This window comes from Anser cygnoides, chromosome 1 (assembly GCF_040182565.1).
Source record: "Anser cygnoides isolate HZ-2024a breed goose chromosome 1, Taihu_goose_T2T_genome, whole genome shotgun sequence".
NCBI lineage: Eukaryota > Metazoa > Chordata > Aves > Anseriformes > Anatidae > Anser > Anser cygnoides.
Window position 1 is genome coordinate 16,253,331 of NC_089873.1, and position 19,725 is coordinate 16,273,055.

A 19,725-nucleotide genomic window follows, 5' to 3' on the forward strand; every position below is an offset into this window, starting at 1 on the left:
TTTTTAATTTCAATTTTTTTTAAAGTTGGCATTATTTCAAACCACTGCTCAAGAATGCAGGTATTTGAGAGCATCCCACCTACAAATAGTGATGATGCAGAGGGAAATTCTGCAAAAGAACTCGTGAGAAAGACCTTTGAGTTCAGTTTTCCATGGATGTTTCTTGTTTTCTATTACCTGTGCTGTTCAGGAAGGTTTGTAGCCTCCACGGTATTACTGAAATTATCAGAAATCTGGTAATTTATGGGGATCGAGTATTGATAAAAGCAGGTGGCTAGATGGGATGTGATGGCTTTGTTCTGGAGAAGTAAAAAACAAGTGCTGAGTATTCAGAAATAAGCATCAGGTATGCTTCCATAGGGACTGCACTATATAGACAAAGGTCAGGGCCACATGCAGCTTTCTCCTTAAGATTATACCAGGAACTATTTGCTCTTTTATTAAAAATATTGGCTACCTTCCTGGACCACAACTATTAGATGTCTCAGTCATCTATCTTAGCCTCCTGGTTTTATTTTATTTTTTATGGGTGAAGAAATAGAGGGACAGTTTAAGCATTTGTTGTCACAAAAAATAGTACGAAAGAAGTGGTGAATGTAAGCCTGAAGTTGAATCTCATTTGACCCTCATGTCATAAGCTATTGAGTTTATTAAACTGTCACATTCCCCGGATGGAATTTATAATCACTGTTTTATGACGTGTTTCATCTTCTGTAATTTATAGTGATAAATTACACAGTCATAACAGCAGCTCTGAGGGAACTCTCTTGCACCTCCTGATAAATGTCCTGTCAGGTCCTGGCAAACTCCACACACACGTACACCTTTGAATATTTTCAGTGCACACACCCTGATACTCAAAAGATTTGTGGCTCTTACAAAGACTTTTTTTTATTTTGTCTCCTTGCAGTGTTTTAGGACTGGAGGTTTATTTATCCAGCCTTATAAAGTGCAGGGGAACAAACTGAGGTATAATTTGAACAAGCTACTTTTATCAGTAGCATCAGGTGCATCGTGCCTGAATGTATTTTCCCCTAAAGCAGCATAACGTCTCTTGGAAAGTTAAGTAAATAAAATGAACTGGGGCACACATTCCCTTTCCTTACTCTGAAGAGAAGGTATTATTCGTATGTGCAACGGACTGGAACTGGGAGGAGTGTTGATCAGGGGTTATGATCAGATATCTGTAATGTCACTAGAGATGAAGGCCTAGGGAAGTCCTGGGGACAGGCTTTGAAATACCCAAGCCCCTTATAGCAGAGCATCCTGGGTTTATGGGTCACCGAAAAGCTTGTGAAAGTCTTACCAGTGATCCAGAACTGGACAACACTCATCTTCCTGAGAGATGCCACTGAAAACAGACACAGACACCCCAACTGCGTGCAAAAACGAGCCATTACTAACGTTTTGATTTCTGACGCAGGAAGTACCACAGTCACTTGCTGCAGTTCGATGGACAAGGGGGCTGGCGCTTCGAACAGCTGAACACGGCCGTCCGTCTGTCACTGAGTGAGGAAAAACAGAGACTGGAGTCCCAGCTTGCAGGAATTCCCAAAATGCAGCAGAGACTGAATGAACTGTGTAAAATGCTGGGAGAAGACTCAGTGCTTAAAAAAATGGACAAAGAGGAATAAATAATTTATGTTTTATGTTTTTAAAAGTATTTTTTTAGTTAAAAGCATTACAGGTTCAGACATTATCCTTTGCATGCATTGTGCTAGAGGCTTAGAGCATAGAGAAACACAGCCAGCAAAAAATAATGCTCTGAATGCTATGTAGGACTTCAGCATTTTAGTATTAAGGAAGAACGCGGTTGAACTGTGAAAAGAAAATAAGCAAGTGCACAGAGTATGAGATTAGTCCTTGCAGCTTATGTTAATTCCTAGTGAAAGCTCAATTCACTGCAAAGAGCTACCAACACTCTTAGGTTTTGTAGGTGAGTTTTGGCCTGAGACTTGGCCTGCGGAATGTGCTCTTGTACCAGGTCACTGTGTGCGTATGATATGCCTGCTACGCAGAGCGAACCTGGCATCAAACTCAGGCATGGAGCACGGCAGAGGCAGCATCTGGGTGAGTATGCGGATGCGTGCAAAAATCTCACTTGGGTATAAGAAACATTCTTTCAGCCCACGTAAAACAAAACTCCTGTTCTACTACTGAGTCGCATACACACCTTTAGCTGCGTTTCCATAGGAAATAACGTAATAGGCTGACCAGAAGGTGATTGCCTAAGCAACCTACTGCCCTTGCAACAAGAGAAAGAGGGAAAGAGCTGAATATGTAATACACAGGTGCTGTACTTGATGCTGTTGTGCACAGCTTCGGAGGCTCTTTGCCCTTGGTGATTTATCAGCTCCTTCGGGGAATTATTTGTATCCTGTTCATAGCCTCTGGGGGGGGAATGTAGCACTGAGCCTGGCATCAGGAGACTTTGTTTAGCTTGACTAAGTCTTTCATCTGCTTCAGGGGCCTGATCCAGCCACTGGAACTCTGACCCAGTTCCTCCATTGGTAAAATCAGAGTGTAGGCACTGAGACACTTTGTGATGGGGAGGACTGTGGGAGAGGAGAACGGTGGTTTCTAACAATACACTGAATTCTCAGGCATGCCACTTAAAAAGCTCGGCACTTACAAAGGGCTGTGAAAAGTTAGAGCATTTTGTAACCACTAATTGACGCCTGCCATGTTTTGTTAGAGTGGGTGAGCACTGCTCTCCCTGTGGGCAAGCAAGAGAACACAGCAGTTACAGCTCTGCTTCCAGGTGCGCTCACTGGTCGTGCCAGCTACTGCGCAGCTCGGTAGGAACGGTGTCCCCAGTCGGTCGGAAGGGCTCTAAACTGAAACTCCGTGATACCTCAGAGTTGGCCTGAGTGCCTTGCCTGAGGCCAAACCCAGTGAACTAGAAATAAAGACGGGGATGGATGTAAGAGCTCCTGGTCTGCTCTCCCTGCCTGCAAGCACGCTGCCTTTCTTGATGAAATGCTTGCCATGGTCCATTAGGTTCCTTAGCAGCAGCATGTGCTGGGATGGGGATACCGCAGCTGCAAGATGTACAGCTGACCTCTCCTCCTTCATTGCTGGAAGCTGTTCAGAGACAGCTCAGGAGTGAAAGGCAGGGCAGGTAAAAGCCTTTGCAGGTATTTCATCTGCTGCAGGTGAATGAGTGAGCCTTAGAAGAGATACAGCACTCCTGAAGTTTGTTGGTTCCTTTTTTTCCTAGAAGAAGTACAATTTCTTAGGAGATTTCTGGTGATTGTTGCTTACTCTGGGGAAGGGTAGTGCACAACTGCTGAGCGAGGAGAAATGTGCTGGGGTATTTGCTGAGCTGTGTTCAGAACTGAACGCTACAGACAGCTTTTCATAGGAGAGCAGGATTCACATCTCAGAGTAGGCTCTCTTCCTTCTCACTGTGTGTGCTAGACTTGCTGCTTTGGCTATTCCCCTATGGCTCTTGCACCAGAACCTGGAATAAGTCTGGTCCCTGCCCTGCTCCTTCGGAGTCTGTGGCTTGAATGCAACCCTGTACTTGTTCTGGTGACAGCTCTCATTAGTTTTCTCTGCAGAGTCCCCTAGGACATCTCACTGACACAGAAAGGAGTGCTCCTGGGAACCTCTGAAAGGGATGAGAAATTAAGGTTCAAATAATAAGCTGTTGTGCTGCAAAGTACAGGCGAAGTACAAAGCACAGGTCAGCGATGTGGTGGATGACGTGTGCGTGCGTTTTAATCTGCGAGTGTCTCTGCTTGTCCCTCTCCCTGAAGGCTAGCTTTCCTCCTTCTCATCTTCAAAGACAAATTTGTAACTGCTGAGGAAAGAAGAAGTCAGCCAAGAATCTGCTCTGGGTGAGCATAAATGAGATGACTGATGATTTTAAGGCCTGTGTGTTCCTGAGTTATGTTTCTCGAATCAGGTGTGCGCCGTGTGCCTGCCCTTGCCACAGCTGCAGCACACCTTTGTGCTAGCACAACCCAGCCACAAAACCACTTTTCCACAAGGTTCTCCCGAAGCAGGAGCGGAGGTGGAGGAAGGGGAACGACTGTTATGCACTTTACTGTGTGGCTGGGAGCCTAACCAGGGTTGTCCCGTCCTTGAATGAGGAAGACGCTGAGAGGCACCGAACGATTGGCCCAGTTCAGCATAGCTCCCAGTTACAGCTCCCAGCCTCCCACCAAAGCTCAGCACCGCAGCACTTGGCTGGTTGGGAGCTGGTACTGGTGAGCACAGCCCCCCAAAATCTGCTTTATCGCCTTGCAGAGATCAAGCTGGCCATCTGTTCTGGCCCAACAAAAACAAAAAAAAATTTCTGAGGGAACTGCTTAGAAGGAGAAAGTTTTTGTTGGTCGTGTTGTTTGTTTTTAATGAAGTTCTGCATAAAATGTACATCATGACTGATGAGATTTTAATGGAAACTGAAATTGCACTAGAATCAATGTAATAGTATTTTTCTTTGAGTTTGCTATGTATTTCTTGGATCCAGTGATATTCTTGGCTGTCCCCATTCAGTAATATGGTGTAAAATAACCCAGCATCTCACTCTGCATTCTTGCAGGAATGAAAAGAACATGAGAGCGCTGATAGGAAAATAAAACCCTTCCCTAAATAGGATTTGTCTGAGTAATACCAAGCTAGTTTTAGAAGGATTTTCTGTGCTGGTGATTCATTCTTAGTTTCATGGTTTGAAGAGAAGCTGCCCTGGAGATTTTCTCTGCAAACGTCTGGCTTGTTCCAAATGCTGATTGAGACAGGAGCCTCTGGTTCTGTTTCTAGAGAGTTTTGCCTCTGGTGTGATGGAGGGCAGCTCACTTTGTGCTCCTTTGGACATGGCCAGGAAAGCAGGAGCAGAGGTGCACGCTCCCCGCTCGGGGAATGGCTCAGGTTGATGCTCTTCTGCAGCCACGATCGAGGGAGCACGGGGCTGTTGCAGTCCTCCCAGAGAGGGCCAGAGCAGGGCAGGATGCCTCGGTGGTATCCTTTTTCTTGGTACAATGAGAGTTATCCATCAGTGTCAGTTCTCTTTGTGGCTTCCAGGAGCTGTGGCTCCCCGGGGAGCCAAGGAAGCGCCTTCTTGGCTTTCCTTCCAAGTGGTGCATCCAGCTGGAGCTAGGCAGATCCCATTCTCAGCAGGGATGTGGTGTAGTGCTGGGTGTCTCCAGCCTCCCAGGGCAGCCTCTCATGCCCCAGCACTCAGGGCAGACTGGGCTTGGCTGGGTCTGCATCCTAGAAGGGTAAGGTGCTGAGCAAAACTCACACCAGTCTCAATCATGGAGTAACCGTACAATAAAAACATGAAGTATCCACATCAGTTCGTTCAGATAATGCTGGGATTTTTTTTTCTAGTCTTCAAAATGGAAGGAAGCATTTTCTGTGCATGGGATTTCAGTATTTTAACCTAGGAAAAGTTTGTTTTTCGCTTAGTTTTGGGACCAGGCTATTTCGTGTTTTAGATTTGGAAGCCCTCCTTCTGCAGGAGTAGAAAAACGTAAGAATCTTGAAAGGATTTTTTTGAAACCAGTGGGATCTGTATTGAAGTGAGGAATGAAGGACTAGGTATTCGATGGTGTACATTTAGGGAAAACTGCAATAAAAATGATATCCTAAAGCAATCGAACAAACAGATCTACAGGCCCCTCAGTGTGTCAGAATCATCATAATGCATGTCAAAGCCAAGTTTATGAGCCTATGATCAGATTTCAGTCGTATATGGAATGAAATCACCCTACTGAGTCGTTCATACAGCTTGAGAGAACTGAACTGCTAATCGAATGTGTCTTTGTTTTGTTTATGTTTGATATTAATGCCTTTTTGAGAGCCGACAATTTATAAAGCAATAAATTATGCTTTCCAGTTGTAATTTATTCCAACTTCAAATAAAACATGTTGCATTTACTTTGCCTTTGCAGTTTTCCTTATGAACCATGCACAAAGCAGCTGAGACCCGTGCGAGAGCTGTGCGCGCTGGGGACCCCTTCCCGTGCCTCGTTTCTGTGATGGGGTTGGGAAGCCAGGGGTAGGTGTTGTGTCCACCCACCGAGCTGGCTTGTGTCCAGCCAAGTCAGAGAGCACCGACAGAGCAAAGTCCAGGGCGTGAGCCATGAGAAACGCACATTTTGGGGTTTTGGGGGGTTGTAGGACTGTGCTAGGGCTCATCGCAGCACGAGGAGACAGGCTGGAGTGCGGTAGGAGGTGAGGCCACACGTGGCTTTCATGTTTTTTTGGAAAACGTGTTGGTTTTTGTTCCTTGGAGAGCATCCCCATGTTCTGGCCAGGCCAGCAGAGGGCTGGCGCCGTGTGCTGGCTGAGTAGAGGTGTTCAAAGGCTTGGTACAACTGAAAATTTCTGGTCAGTGGGGAATATCTAGAAGAACACCTCACGGGGCCTAACTTCTGATTAGGGCTCATTCTGCGGCACCTGCTTTGTGTGTTTTAAATTAGTGTCTTTAACCCCATGTAAATGAGGCCATCTATGACAGGGCACCAGGAAGTGTAAGAAATACTGCACCCACCCAGCGCAAGTTTGGTGTGTGTGAAGACTCTGTTTTTAAAGAGAGTAATTAAAAAGGAGAGAGAGAGAGAGATTGTGGCTGGTGGCCGATCCGGGGCTGAGGAGCCAGCCAGGCCCCGGGCAGAGTCCCCAGCAAGAAACCAGGCTGGGAGGAGGTCTGGGAAATAAAACAGTCCGACGGAGCCCATGGGAAGAGCTTGGCGAAATCCCCCGGGACTGCAATGCCCTGGTGCAGGCTGAGGCTCAGGGAGCAGACGGTGCTTTGACACCTGTGGGCCTGGTTGAAAATCACCAGGAGAGAAGACACGGAGCCACAAAAAGCCATGCACAGAGCTGCAGGCTCCAGGTTAAACAGGCAAGAAAGGGCAGAGCCTGGCATTAGGGAAGGAGAAGAGGACTGCGCTGGACTAGCTTGGAGTTTGCAAATGCTGGCATGGCCAGGAATGGGGAGGACATGCAGTCATCCCCGAGCCTCCCTTCCCAGGAGCACAGGATGCTGAAGCACAGCAAGATCTGGGAGTCCAAAAGCCAGCAGGACTTTTCTTCACTTGTGTATGTGCTGAGATCCATATTTGAGTGTAAGTCTCCACCATGTCGCTAAACTTGTCACTAAGAAGAGTCCGAAGTGAAAGAAGGTGGTGGGGGAAAAATCCCTGAAGAATTTTCTCTGTTGGATAACTCTATGTTGACTGTGCAGCTTCAGCAACATGAAAAAATCAGTAAAAAAATAAGACTTTTTAACATCTTTCAGAAGTTTACTCTTACATGAGAGATCATTTGCAAACTAAAAATGTTGCTTAATTGCCTGGGAGGTTGGGTGTTGGTTGTTTTTTTTTTTTATTTTTTATTTTTTCCTTATTTTCTCTGTTTTTACAGGGGACAAAGGGAATAATTAAACCTACTTTGGGTAGGTCAGCTTTCTTGGTGTCTGTTCATTAAATAATCCTAAGTTGGAGGAGAAGGGGTTTGGAAAAAATGGAGATGCCACGTATCTGTTGTCATCAAACATACAGGGACAAGCTGGCCCTGACAGCATTTGTAGGATAACACAGGTATCAAGAGAGAAAAAAACACTCATTTGTTGTTTGATTTTAGTATGAAAATTGTAAAAAATTGTAAAAATAGTAAAGTTTAGTTAGATAGAAATGTCTTTGAAATGAAGTTTTATATTTGCTCTGTTTTAGAGCCACATTTCAAGTAGATCAGATTCATGATGATTTTGCTAAAAATCTGGGTCTTTGGAAACAGAAATTATTTTCACTGTAAGTGACACTATAACTTTCACGTAAATCCAACCTATCTGACATTGAAACAACAACAACAAAATCTCATTCACTAATCCTCCAATATCTTCTCTTTTTATCTCAGTTAAAATGTTTTTCTCCTCATCTATAGCCACGCGGTGCCGTAAATACATCGGGTTTATTAGAGAACTCTCTCTCAGCTGCTGTGTTTCCATGCTGGAGGTTTTGGAGATCTCAGTCTTCATCACACAGGTTTCGCTGAGCCTTCCCTGCCCACCCTTCGTGCCCACTTTCTATCGCCTTCTCTTGCCTTGTCTCGAGCCAGCCCAGAGCTGGTGCCCTCCACACAGGAGACAACAAATGCAACAGCATTGAGAAAGCCTGGCTTTTGCTTTTGCTCATAGTAAGACATTCTTGCACCGAGCAAACTCTTCCCAGTATCAGTTTCTGCGTGCGATGCCAGGGTGTTATAAAAGTTGTGGAGCTCATCCTCACGAAGCACAACCAATCCCCGCCTAATCCTAGCAAGGGCTCATCAAAAGCATGCAACTGCTTTTCATAATGTGCTTCGGAGTATTGTTAGGTAACGCGTAAATATAAGCAGCTCTTAAATAATTACAGGTCTTCAACCAAAAATCCCTTTATATTTTGGATGAAATGGTAGCCACAGAAGCAAAATTATGAAAATCCCCCTTTCCTTGCTAGAGTGAAATGAGCGTGCGAGGAGGAGCAGTCCCAGTCTCTTGCCAGCCTACTTCAGTGCTGTAATCATGGTGCAGAACTCGAGCCCGGCCTCACCTCTAATCTTCACTTGTGTATGTGCCATACGGCTGATTACTGAGCATCAGAGGATAAGGGCTCTGTTTATTAGACATTTGACACATGTTATTATGGGTGGGAAAAAAAAAAAAAAAGTTATTAATGCATTTCATGAAGAGATGAAAGCCGAGGCGAGGTTTGCCTTCCTGGGAGAACGGCTGTGTTTCCTTTGTACAGGCTCACTTCCAGGGACTTCTGAAGGAAAGTTAAATTCCTCCTTCGAGTCATTGGCTAAAAAGTGCTTCTGTCTGAGACAGGTTTTAATTAAAAAAAACACCTAGTGGCATTGTCAATTTTAAAGGTATTCAGAAATCACAGGATCGCAGAATCAGAGAACTGTAGGGGTTGGAAGGGACCTCCAGTGATCATCGGGTCCAACCCCCCTGCCAAAGCAGGTTCCCTAGAGCAGGCTGCCCAGGTAGGCGTCCAGAGGGGCCTTGAATATCTCCAGAGGGGGAGACTCCAAAATGCCTCCTCCTCAAAAAAGAGCCCGCTAAATGTTCCCTTGAACCACCCTGGTCTCGTTTGGTGGCTGTGCGGTGGCTCTGGGGTACAGAGGAGACAGTTGTGGTGCTGAGGGGACACCGCCGAAGCGCCCGCGCCTGTGAAATCAGCACCAGCACGGCCTCCTCCTCCAACCCAGGCTTATTGCATACAAATTAATCTTCTTGCTCTCGGCTTCAACTCCTGGTCTGCCTATCGAAGTTCCCAATTAAGGCTGGAGTTCCCCGGGGCACGTCGCAGACAAACCCGGTCGGGTGGGCCGGGCGTGCTCCTGCCTAGGCCACACTTCGGGGGCGCCTCACAAAGGCCTGCTCAGTCTGCCGTGAAGTGCAAGGCCGTGTTCAAAGCGCGTGGTTTTTGTTAGCACCATGTCTGAAGACGTGTGTTTACTTTGCCAATTCAGAGCCTTACACCGCTGCAAAAGGCGTAAACGAGGCTCAGAAGCTGGAAGCTGCAGCTAGCAAATTTGGGCCAGGACGAAGCCGGGGCAGGTTTTGCGTCAGATGGGGACTGGGGTACAGCAGAAAGGGCCTGTCTGGAGCAGGGCCCTGCTCGGTGGCAACTGTGGCTCGTGTCATGCAGTGCCAAAACAGCCCCTCCTGGCCTACCAGTAATTACAGGAAGGGGAGCAGCCACCCGCGCCTTCAGGGATGGTTCGGGCAGCACACCGAGCTCTGGTGAACTCCAGGGGAGTTTGGGAGGAACGGGCTGAAGAACAGGACCTACAAAGGACCGAGCATCTCCAGCTCTTCTCCTGCCCACACCTTTCCAGCAATCATCCAACCATGAGTCCCACGGACTCGGCAGCCCCACAGAAGAGCTGTCCTCCTCACTCCTCCACACAGATTTCCAGATTTTGGAGTAGAGGAGGGTGACCTTGTAGTGGGCAAGCACAGACAGACTCAAGCCGTCCTGCCCTGGCGCCCAGCTGGCCCCACACATGCATGCACGTTTAGCCCACCCCAAAGAGATGATTTTTCATGCAGGACCTACTGCATGAAATGTTGGGCCGAGCATGGTGCTGGGCTGCTCCAACCGTGGTGCTGGGCTGCCTCCAGAGCAGAGCTGGCTCCTGCTGTGCCAGCCTGGAGCATGGGCAGAAGACCTCTGCATCTGCCTGCCCCAACATGTCTTAAACTGGCCACAATCTGTTTTCTGCTCTAATCCCAGCTGACTGCTCTGATCTTTTCAAGGTTTTTGGAGTTCTTGTGGGTGGAGGCAGAAGAGGCACGGTCGCACGTTCTCCTAAAGAATGAGGTGTGTGCAGAAACGATTTGTGTTGTGCTTGAAGTTGAGTCCTCATCCACGGTGTGCTTGGGTGGGGGCAAGGCACAGCTCTACAGAAACTTGTGCAGTCTTACGGGCTCTGATTTACTGTTTCATGGGTAACGCTAAGCCTCAGGAACCCTCTTTGAAAAATGCTGCTAAAACTCCAGCCCACTGGGCTGCTGGCGTGAAGGAAATGGTGTGAACACCACGATGAGCGGTGGAGCCAAATTCCTTCCTGGAGAAGTGCTGGGCTTGTCAGGGGAACCAAACAAACCAAGTGTTTGGTCCACAAAGCTCAGTGTTACCGTGCATCTCCGTTCTTAAAGGGTTTCCTTAATGATGCTGATTAGATTATTAGAGAGGGACTTGCAAGAGCCCATGTTACTGCTGAGCTTGCAGGCTCGTATCACATCGCGCTGCAAAGGTTTGCTCCTCAGCCAAAGACTGGAGCCAGTGGATAACCAGAGTAATTTTATTGGCAAGCATCCCCTGTGAAGTGAGGTAGTGTGTTCTGATGACGACGTATGCAACTCCTTTTGGTGTCACTGGACTAAAATTGCCATTACTTTCAGGCACGACACATAACATGACAGCTCCATGCATGGCCCTCAACCTAACGAAGGCACGTAGGGGTTTGTTTTGTATGAATATAATTTTAAGTTGCTCGGCAACTTGTGGGAGTGGCTGAATATGCGATGCACCATGGCATATATAATCGGTGAGAGCTGAAGTCGAAAGTACTCACAGATCCTAAATTCCTTCCCAAATTATTTTCCCTGTTGTTTGCGTGCTGCATTACTTAATGGGAGCAGATCTGCGTCCCGACCGGCACAGCTATGGGTAGGGCTCAGGAACCAGGGCATTTCTCAAGAGTTTCATGGTTTTATCTCCGCCAGGCTGATGTTCTACTAGCCAAAAACTTGTCTGCCACACTAATGGAGCCTTCAGTGAAGATGACGTAAGCTTCACAGGTGTGGATGAAAGCCAAATTGATTTTGGCCTTTCGTTATTCTTTGTTGTGTAGGACTGACGTGACTGATAAGCTGAGGGGGAAAAAATATTGGGGAAAAAAATGAAACACATCTCAGTTTCCTTCTCGTCGATCCCAGCACTGAAACCGAAGCTGTCTACCTTTGCAGAAACCAGATGTAGCAGGCAGGGAAGCACTCTCACGTTGCCTAGGGCATAGCTTTGATCAGCCAACCTCGGCTTGCCTCTCACAAAGCTTTCTTCATGCACCTGATAAAGGATCCTGCCGGAGATAATGAATCATGATGCATTTAAAAGAAATTAAAGGATTTGTGTCGAACTCTGCCTCTAATCCAAGCCAGCAGCTAATCCAAGGACAGCGACAACCCCGGGCACCCACTCACGGATGGAGCACCCCCAAATTTAGGTCACTGCAATCGGAGAGGCAGAATCGATAGTCCAGGGTGCACTGGTCCCTCTAGCTTACGAGCTTAATTGAAGGGGAAGGAGAGCTGAAATTAATTTTTAAACAACCTGACTGGAGGGCAAAATCATCTTAATTAAATCTCGTTCACTCTTCCTCTGATCCAGCAGGCAGATGGTGTTTCCCTGCTGCACTTTGAAGAGGTTAGCCCAGAAAGACTCCCAGAGAACACAGATCTGGGGCTGTCAGAGCTCACCTGCAGACAGGTTTCCACTGCAGGGATCACCGACGCTGCCCGTCTGTCCGCAGACTGACAGATTTGAAGATGACAGCCAGAATTAGAAGGAAAAGGCTCACTATGCTCCCAGCCCTATCCCTCCATGGTGAAATAAGGGGGTCAGGTATTATGGAAAATCTTATTTTTTTTTTCACCTGGTTAACAGCAGTTTGTGCTTCTTTTTATCGACTGAGTTTTGAGCACTCTCACTTACATGCAGGCTGGCTTTCTGGAGAGGAGAGGTGCTGGGGAAGGTGCCCGGGACAAGGGGCTGGCACACAGCGATGGCAATGTGTGCCCACCTCACCACACTCCATGTGGCTCTGCCTGTGGTTCGTATTTTCAGGCTTTACAGTCTGGATGTGAACCTAGAAATATATATATTAACTAATCAATCAATCAGTGTCTTTCTCCTCTTTACTTACTTCCACAGAGCTAGAATTCCAGGAAAAAGATCCAACTGTTACGAGATTTGTGATTAAAGAGGGGTGAGGATTGGCTTTGCTGAGAGAACAGCTCAGCCCTCCACCCTTTCAGCCCAGCGAAGGATCAGGGCAGAGGCCAGCAGCAGCAGCTAGGTGTCCTTCTGCAGGGCTCCTGGGCGAGGACACCCTGCCAATGCACCCTGCCTCTCTGCTAGAGTCCCCTGCCGTGGTGGAAACAGCTGGGAAAGGAGGAATACGTGAGTCCTGGTTCCGTGCTGGTGAGGTGAGGCTGAGGGAGCAGAGGCTGCAAGCGGAGCAGAGGCAAGAAGAGAAAGCAAAGCAGAGGAAAGGGAAAAGCAAAGAAGGGAAGCCAGGGAATGCTTCCCCTCTGGGGGCAGCAGCAGCTTGCTTTTGAAGGCCAGAAGCAGTGCATCTTTGAAGTTTGCTTCAAGCTGAGCACAGAAGAGCTCCGAGGGTGTTCACATAACAGAGATGCCTGGCAGTATTTCCGGGGCTTGCGCAAGGGCTGCCATGAAGTCAACCAAGAAAGAGATTAAGGAGCCGCTCCCCAGCTCGCAGAGGTGAGACTGTGAGCCAGGGACCCACTCCCTAACCAGCCGCGAGGGTGAGGTGGAAAACCACTCCTCCAGCTGCAGGGAGACCACGCTTCCAGCCCACAGGGAGCCTGCACGCCTCTTGAGAGTTGTTAGAACATGGCTGGGTTCAAGACCACGGAGTGCTCATCAGCATTGCTTGGGCCAAAGATGGTTCAAATGCTTCTTTTTGAACCCATTTGTAGAGCATCTTTAAACCCCCGGTCCCTATGGGACACAAAAAACCTCCAGGAACCACATCCAGCTCTGACCATGGGAATGCCGTTCTGATGTGCCATGGCCGTGCTCCCAGCACCCTCACACCGTGCGAGAAGACAAGGCCTTGTTCCAGGCCGACCACCTGGCTTCAGGCACAGAATCCCAGAATCCCAGAATGCCAAAATCCTCAAACCCCAGAATCACAGAATCACAGAGCAGCTGATGCTGGCAGGGCCCTCAGGAGGCCGGCTGCTCCAGCCCCTGCCCAAGCAGGGACACCCAGAGCAGGCTGCCCAGGACCACGTCCAGGCGGCTTCTGAAGGTCTCCAAGGAGGAGACCCCACAGCCTCTGTGGGCAACCAGTCATGAGCACGATGAGTGCGTGGGGCATGGGGACTGACTGCAAGAGCCACCCGCAGCTCCTCTTTGCCTGGGGAGGAGGCTCTGTCCCCAGAGCAGGAGAGCAGCCAAACTAACTGGCTGCTGTGTGGGTGAGACACAAAGAGGTGTGTAAAGGCTGGTGGACTGCCAACTAGCTTGCGCTGATGTGAAATTACTCTTTATTTCCACCATAATAAAGACTTTTGAGAGCTATTGTTGTGCCTCATGAGGACGCAGCACCGCTCAGCATTGCCAGCAATGAGTTACACGTGTAAAACTTTAGCAATGTCCTCAGTGTCTATGAAACGTGTGTCCTGAACACGATGGCAAGACGGGAAAGTTCCTAAACTGCAGCCTGGGAAATACACAGTTAAAGTTTTTTTGGTGCCTGTATCCTTTTGGCGTAGTCTGCCCCCCGTGCATCCAGGAGGAACAGTCAGAAATGGGACAGTGAAGGGGATAAATGAGCCCTTGGTGTGACTGTTGAGACATGCTGTGTGTACCGCGTCAATAAATGCTGAAAACGTGTCTTTCAGAGCCGCGCTGTCACACATGCCACAGCCAGCTGGCTGTGAGACTTATGGGATGTGATGAAATATTTTCCTGGGTGTCCTTACACAGAGGTATTTCAATGCCATTCCCCTGGTGAGCCAAAACCTGTTTCTTCTTGCTTCAAAACGAGGTGCTACTTGCTGAGGACAACTTACATCATCTGTTTCCAATGACAGTGTTCAGATACTCAGGTGAAGAGGAATGTGGCAAGATTTCAGATTTGCTAACACCCCACCTCAAAAATCACTGCTTGAATATAGTGATATTTGTGCAAAACAACAAATATCGGGTATTGTTATCTTTGTATTTTTGATTTCTGAGCCTTGGGGATATGGCTAATCTAAATTTTCCCGTTTTCTTTGTGAGTATGAGTGTGGGTTACTTTCTTTTCAAAAAATGCTGAATGGTTTTACTTCTGCATAATTCAGAGCAGAACATCAAATCTCTGCCTTTCCTAATAACATTACAACAATGGCAACACTGATGTTTCGTAAAATGAGAAAAGAATTTCTTTTATCTCTGTCTATATCATATAACAGCAATGAGAAAAAGAAAAAAAAGATTAGATATGTATATATGTATTTTCTTTTATGTGTGTATCTTTGAACTGAGCCAACTGGAAAATTTCAGTCCCCCCAGAAGAGATTTCACAAGATTTTCTTAGCAACTAAAAAGGGGGTTGCAGCATAGTACATAAATCATTTTTGGTACCCAAAAATTAATTTATAAAGCATGTTGGACAACAGAAGATAGTTCAGCATGTGGCCGAAGATAGTAACACAGATTAAAGTTCAGATTCATTTGAAAGAACACGATCCATGGGTTAAAAGAAAGGCTGTAAGTAGTAGTTCAGTTAGAAAATATACAGGAAGGCCAGACCATGTAGTGGAGCATCCTGGAAAGATACATGTGGTTATGCTGGGGACTGAATGGTGAGCTAGGTAGTGGTGAATAATATTGAGGTGTATTGGGGTGTACCTGGGTCTACGTGCCATAGGCACAATTCTTTGACTATTTTTGTTGCCTAGAGGCAACAAAAAAATTTTGTTGCTTAGAGGTTAGACAGAAAAGGCTGTACAAAGGCTGTCATGGCAAACGCTGTCATTCTGATGAAATGGCCTCCTTGGCCAAGACAAGGCAGGAACAGCCCTCTAAGTGAAAGGCAGTATTACCTCAATTCCTCTGTTTTCACCCAACCTCAGAGCAAGGTTTTTGTGGCTCTCGGAAGGGTTTGCTGGGTGCATGAGGTGCTGCACTGGGTCTGGCCGGTGTCTGACAGACACCCACAGTGGACAATTACATCAAAATTTCCCCATAGGGGAAGTTTCCTGTAATGGCAGCTGTTCACTATCTACATTGGACCTTGGCATGTGTACGGTTTATTTATCATCGTTAGTTATTACTTTGCACTGCAAAGTACAGGCCGCTAGCACCACTCAGCTGCTTGCCCAGCCCATCAGAAGTACTGCGCACAAGGATGTAGAAAGACCTCATTTTCTTCTGAATTTTACTGGGGATTTTGGTTTGAGGGATATCTTGCCTCAGGGATATACTTCTAGGCCTCTGTGTCCATCGTACCCTTCAGCATGGTGAGGCAGGACTTTGTCCCTTGGTTCATCAAGCAGAAAAATGCGGTCACGGTTTTTCCAGATATATAGATTAATTCAGAGCTTAAGCACTAATTTACGGCCTTCAATCTGGAAACCTTAACTCCAGCAGTGAAAGATATTGGAATTGAAATCAATGTAGAAATATTCTCTGTGGAGCCCCAGGGCTTCTTCATGTCCTGCCCCCAACTACCACCCAAGCAAACATCTACTTAGATAGCTGGTTTGATACCCTGCAGTTTGCTTTGTCAGCAAGAAGCACAAATAGTAAGAGGTTCTCAGACAAATTTCTACATCTCTGTTGTGTTATCCTACCTGGAAAATTAGACCAAGTAGGTCTATTCAGAAATAAATCGGAAGACTAAATGTCAACATATATTCCCTACGTACTTCATTTCTGTATATAACAGTAATATAATAAATATAATAGTAATATACTAATAATAGTATAATAGTAAATAATAAATGGTAAAAATAATAGTAATGTAATAATGTAATAGCAATAATAGTAATATAATAATAGTAATGTATTAATAGTAATATAATAATAGTAAATAATGAATAGTAAAAAACAATAGTAATGTAAAAAATATTATTTATTACTATCCAGTGGTAATGTAAGTTTTGCTATATTTTGGCTTGAGCAACAGCACTGATTTCCAGGCAGGTGGGCTCAGCAGCTCTCTACCAGTGTGCTCTGATGCGGAACATTTCAGCCAGCCAAAGATTTGATATTTACTTTAGTGTCTGAAAGCAGCAGCATTTTAAAATCACCTTGCATGTTGAACCTCTAGGATGCCTTCCTGAAGAATGAATGAAAGGCTTCTGCAACAGGATAGTCTGAAGCCTAAACCAAAATACAGAAATGGCTCAACGTCTGCAAGATGGGTACTTTTCCCTGCCCAATCATGAAAAGAAGGATTCATCAGACATTTGTTAAAAAAGATTGACAGCAAGTATCTGTATCACTTTAATACTGTTCTAATGTGTGAGCTTTCATGTTTCTGCGTCTGCTACAAAGAGGGACACAATGGTTAGTTAATTAAAGAGCTACAGGGTGCGCTAGCAATGGCACCAGAGGTACAATATAGCACCTGGTGAAGTTTTAAAACAAGCCAGTTTTCTGCACAGGCCTCCCAGACTGCGTGTTTGAAGCTGCGCTTGGGAAAGTGCCCTTCTCCAGCCATTGCTCAAGCCAATGGGAACCAGCTTGTTCAAGGTGCGGTTGTACACACCCTGTTCTGCTGTATAATTCATGGTAATTATATGCTAGCTGGAAACACAGAACAAAACCAGGGCTAGAGACAGATAGACAGTCTGGGGAAAAAAAAAAAAAAAAAAAAGGAAAGGAAAGGAAAGAAAAACACCTTTGGTCTGTGACAGTTTTAAACGGTTGTCACTCGTTTCCTCCTGCAGCAGCTACCACAGCCGGACTCCTGCTCCTTGCCTACAGCTGGCCTCACCCTTGCTGAACCTTCCCGAGAGTGGGCACGGTGTCAGGGTGTGGGAAAAGGAAGGTCTCCCAGGGAACCCAGCCCTCTCAAACTGCATTAACACAGCCGTATTATTACAAGAGGTGGGAGTCTGCTTCTCCAGACCCTGGCAGTGCCTCTGGTTTTACACGTGGCCGGACCAGCCACCAGGCAGAGCTGAGCAGGGCTCGCTCCCTCCTGGTGCTGCTGTAAAGGCAGCCCAGGCCCATTGGGTTTGAAGGGCAGGGTCGGTGCCTTTGGCTTCCTTTTGGACCAAAAGCCCTGCTGCCAGGCTGGAGGGCGGCGCAGCAAGCCCTCGGTGCCTGCAGGGATCTCATCTGCTTCTGGCTACACGCTCTCCTTCCTGCAGGAGGCCATAAAACTGACCTTTATGCAGCTGCCAGTCTCTTATTGCCCCTGGTTTAGTCATAGTGGAGTGTAAATTTGCTTTGAATTGCTGGTTTGGGTTTTATTTCGTGGGAGTTTGTTTGATTCCTAAGGAGAGAAAGCATGAACTCATAACTCTCCCAAATAGAAGTATACAGGCTATTTAATTTGGTGTAGCTGCAATGCAGTGTTTTTAACAATTAGTCCCTACTAATTAGCTAATTACACTGTCACTGGTGCAGCTATGAATAGATGTTAAATCTATTGCTTAGTGCCGTAACAGAATCAAACCCACGTGCAATGAGATAACGCTCCCTGCAGACACTCCCAATTTCCCCACGGTCGTTACTACAGGAAAGAGGCAAAATGAAAGCCAGCCTTTTCCAATTTATTTCGTAGCGTGACATCACGTTGACATCGTACCCCTTACCAAGCCCCGGAGACACCCACCAGTGACCCGCAGGCATCAGTGCCGCCACAGCCAGAGCAGTCAGTGTGTTTGGGGCACACCGAGGGCAGAAGCTGTACAGGATTTTTCCTCCTTCACCACAAAGTGCCTGAGACCTGCCCAGTAGGATGGGGAACCAGCATGGTTACAGACGTCCTGAATCAGTTTTTTTTTTTGCAACCCGCACCTTGATGTCCCATGCAGAAAGCAGGAGCTGAGCATGATCTGGCCACAGATCATCATTATTTCATAATTACCCATGCTTTGTACCACCCTTATTCAACAGCCTGTGTATATATCCAAATACACGTACTGACACAGGCAAATTCTGCTGTCACTTCTTAGGAAGGGCATAAATATGTAAGAATAAATCAAGGTTCCATTCATTAAAATTAAAAATAAAATGTGAAGAGGAACTTCCTTTTCACATAAAGAAAAACGTCCCAAACAAGCAACCTGAAATTTTTGAAAGAAAAATCCCGTTCCAAGTAAGAAATGACCATAAGCGGTATCTGGGGGTACAACATGGCAGAAATACTGCAGGCAATCTGGATCATTTATTTTCAGGTGAAGAATATGCTTTGCAAAGACTGCCTGGTAGGGTAAAAATGAGAAGGATTATAAAACAGAAATTAAAATCTCTCTGGACAAACTGTATTTTGCAAATCAAAGGATGTAGAAGAAATGTGAATAGTTGTTTCACCATCTTTCAGCTGAAATGAATGGTGCAATGTTGAATACTTTAAAAAGGAGAAGAAATAATTCCGTTGTTAGATAATCTGAATCCAGCCATGGTAGCATGGCTCCTGAAGATCACTTAGGAAACTCACAAATGTAAATGGAATAAGACTTTTAAATGACATTTTACTATAGACATCTTTATGTAAATCAGCCCACATAACCAATGCTACATGTATCTTCAAGTCTGGAGCTATTTAAATAATGAATAACGATAGCTGATGCGGAATCATTCTGAGTTGATTTACCTGTTTCTTCCCTTCTTCTGAAATTTTAATTACATTGTGACAGAAAAGCTGGAGCTGTGAGACAAAATGGAAGGTTTTCAAGGTTAAAAATACGAGAACAAACATTGTGCTGATTAATAACCAAAAGAACAAAACAAAGCCAGCAATAGTGGATTTAAACAATTAATACCGAAAAAATAATTAAGTTACATATCATCTATCTTCATGATAGTGAAGGCAATTCTCATGGAAAGCAACGTTTTCTTTGAAGACATCCCTCCTGGAGATTTTAATAATAATAATAAAAAAATGGTCAGAGCTTTCACCTTTGTAAAAAGAAGCTTGAAAGTTTGATCTGAGTATAGACTCAGAAGGTAAATGCAAAGAATACCACCTATTTTTTGAAGTGCAAGAGTTTGGCTTCTGCTTTCTTCGGCCTTAAGTCTTGTGAGTGTTGATTAATGTTTTTCATGCCAGTGAAAGCAGTGAGGCTTATCAGTAAGGCACAGATCTCCACTGGGTGAGTAAGGGTAGTAGAATCTGGCCTGAATGAATCAGACAAATAACCATAATTATGGTATCCAGGTGCCCAAGGCGCTGCCTTATTCAGCATACACAGCTGAGAGATGTCAAGCTCTGGATGAACCAGCTACTCTCATCCTGAGCTGG

The 19,725-nt window shown here is 46.0% G+C and overlaps 1 protein-coding gene across 1 annotated transcript in view; it reads left to right on the forward strand.

The window, feature by feature from the left end:
- Positions 1-5,886, forward strand: part of ABCD2 (ATP binding cassette subfamily D member 2) — a 48,883-nt gene extending 42,997 nt beyond the window's left edge. Inside the window, exon 10 of the mRNA XM_066989848.1 lies at positions 1,424-5,886. Within this exon, the coding sequence (XP_066845949.1) occupies positions 1,424-1,634 (211 nt within the window). The 3' untranslated portion in view covers positions 1,635-5,886. The remainder of the gene's footprint in view (positions 1-1,423) is intronic.
- Positions 5,887-19,725: the final 13,839 nt, after the last annotated feature.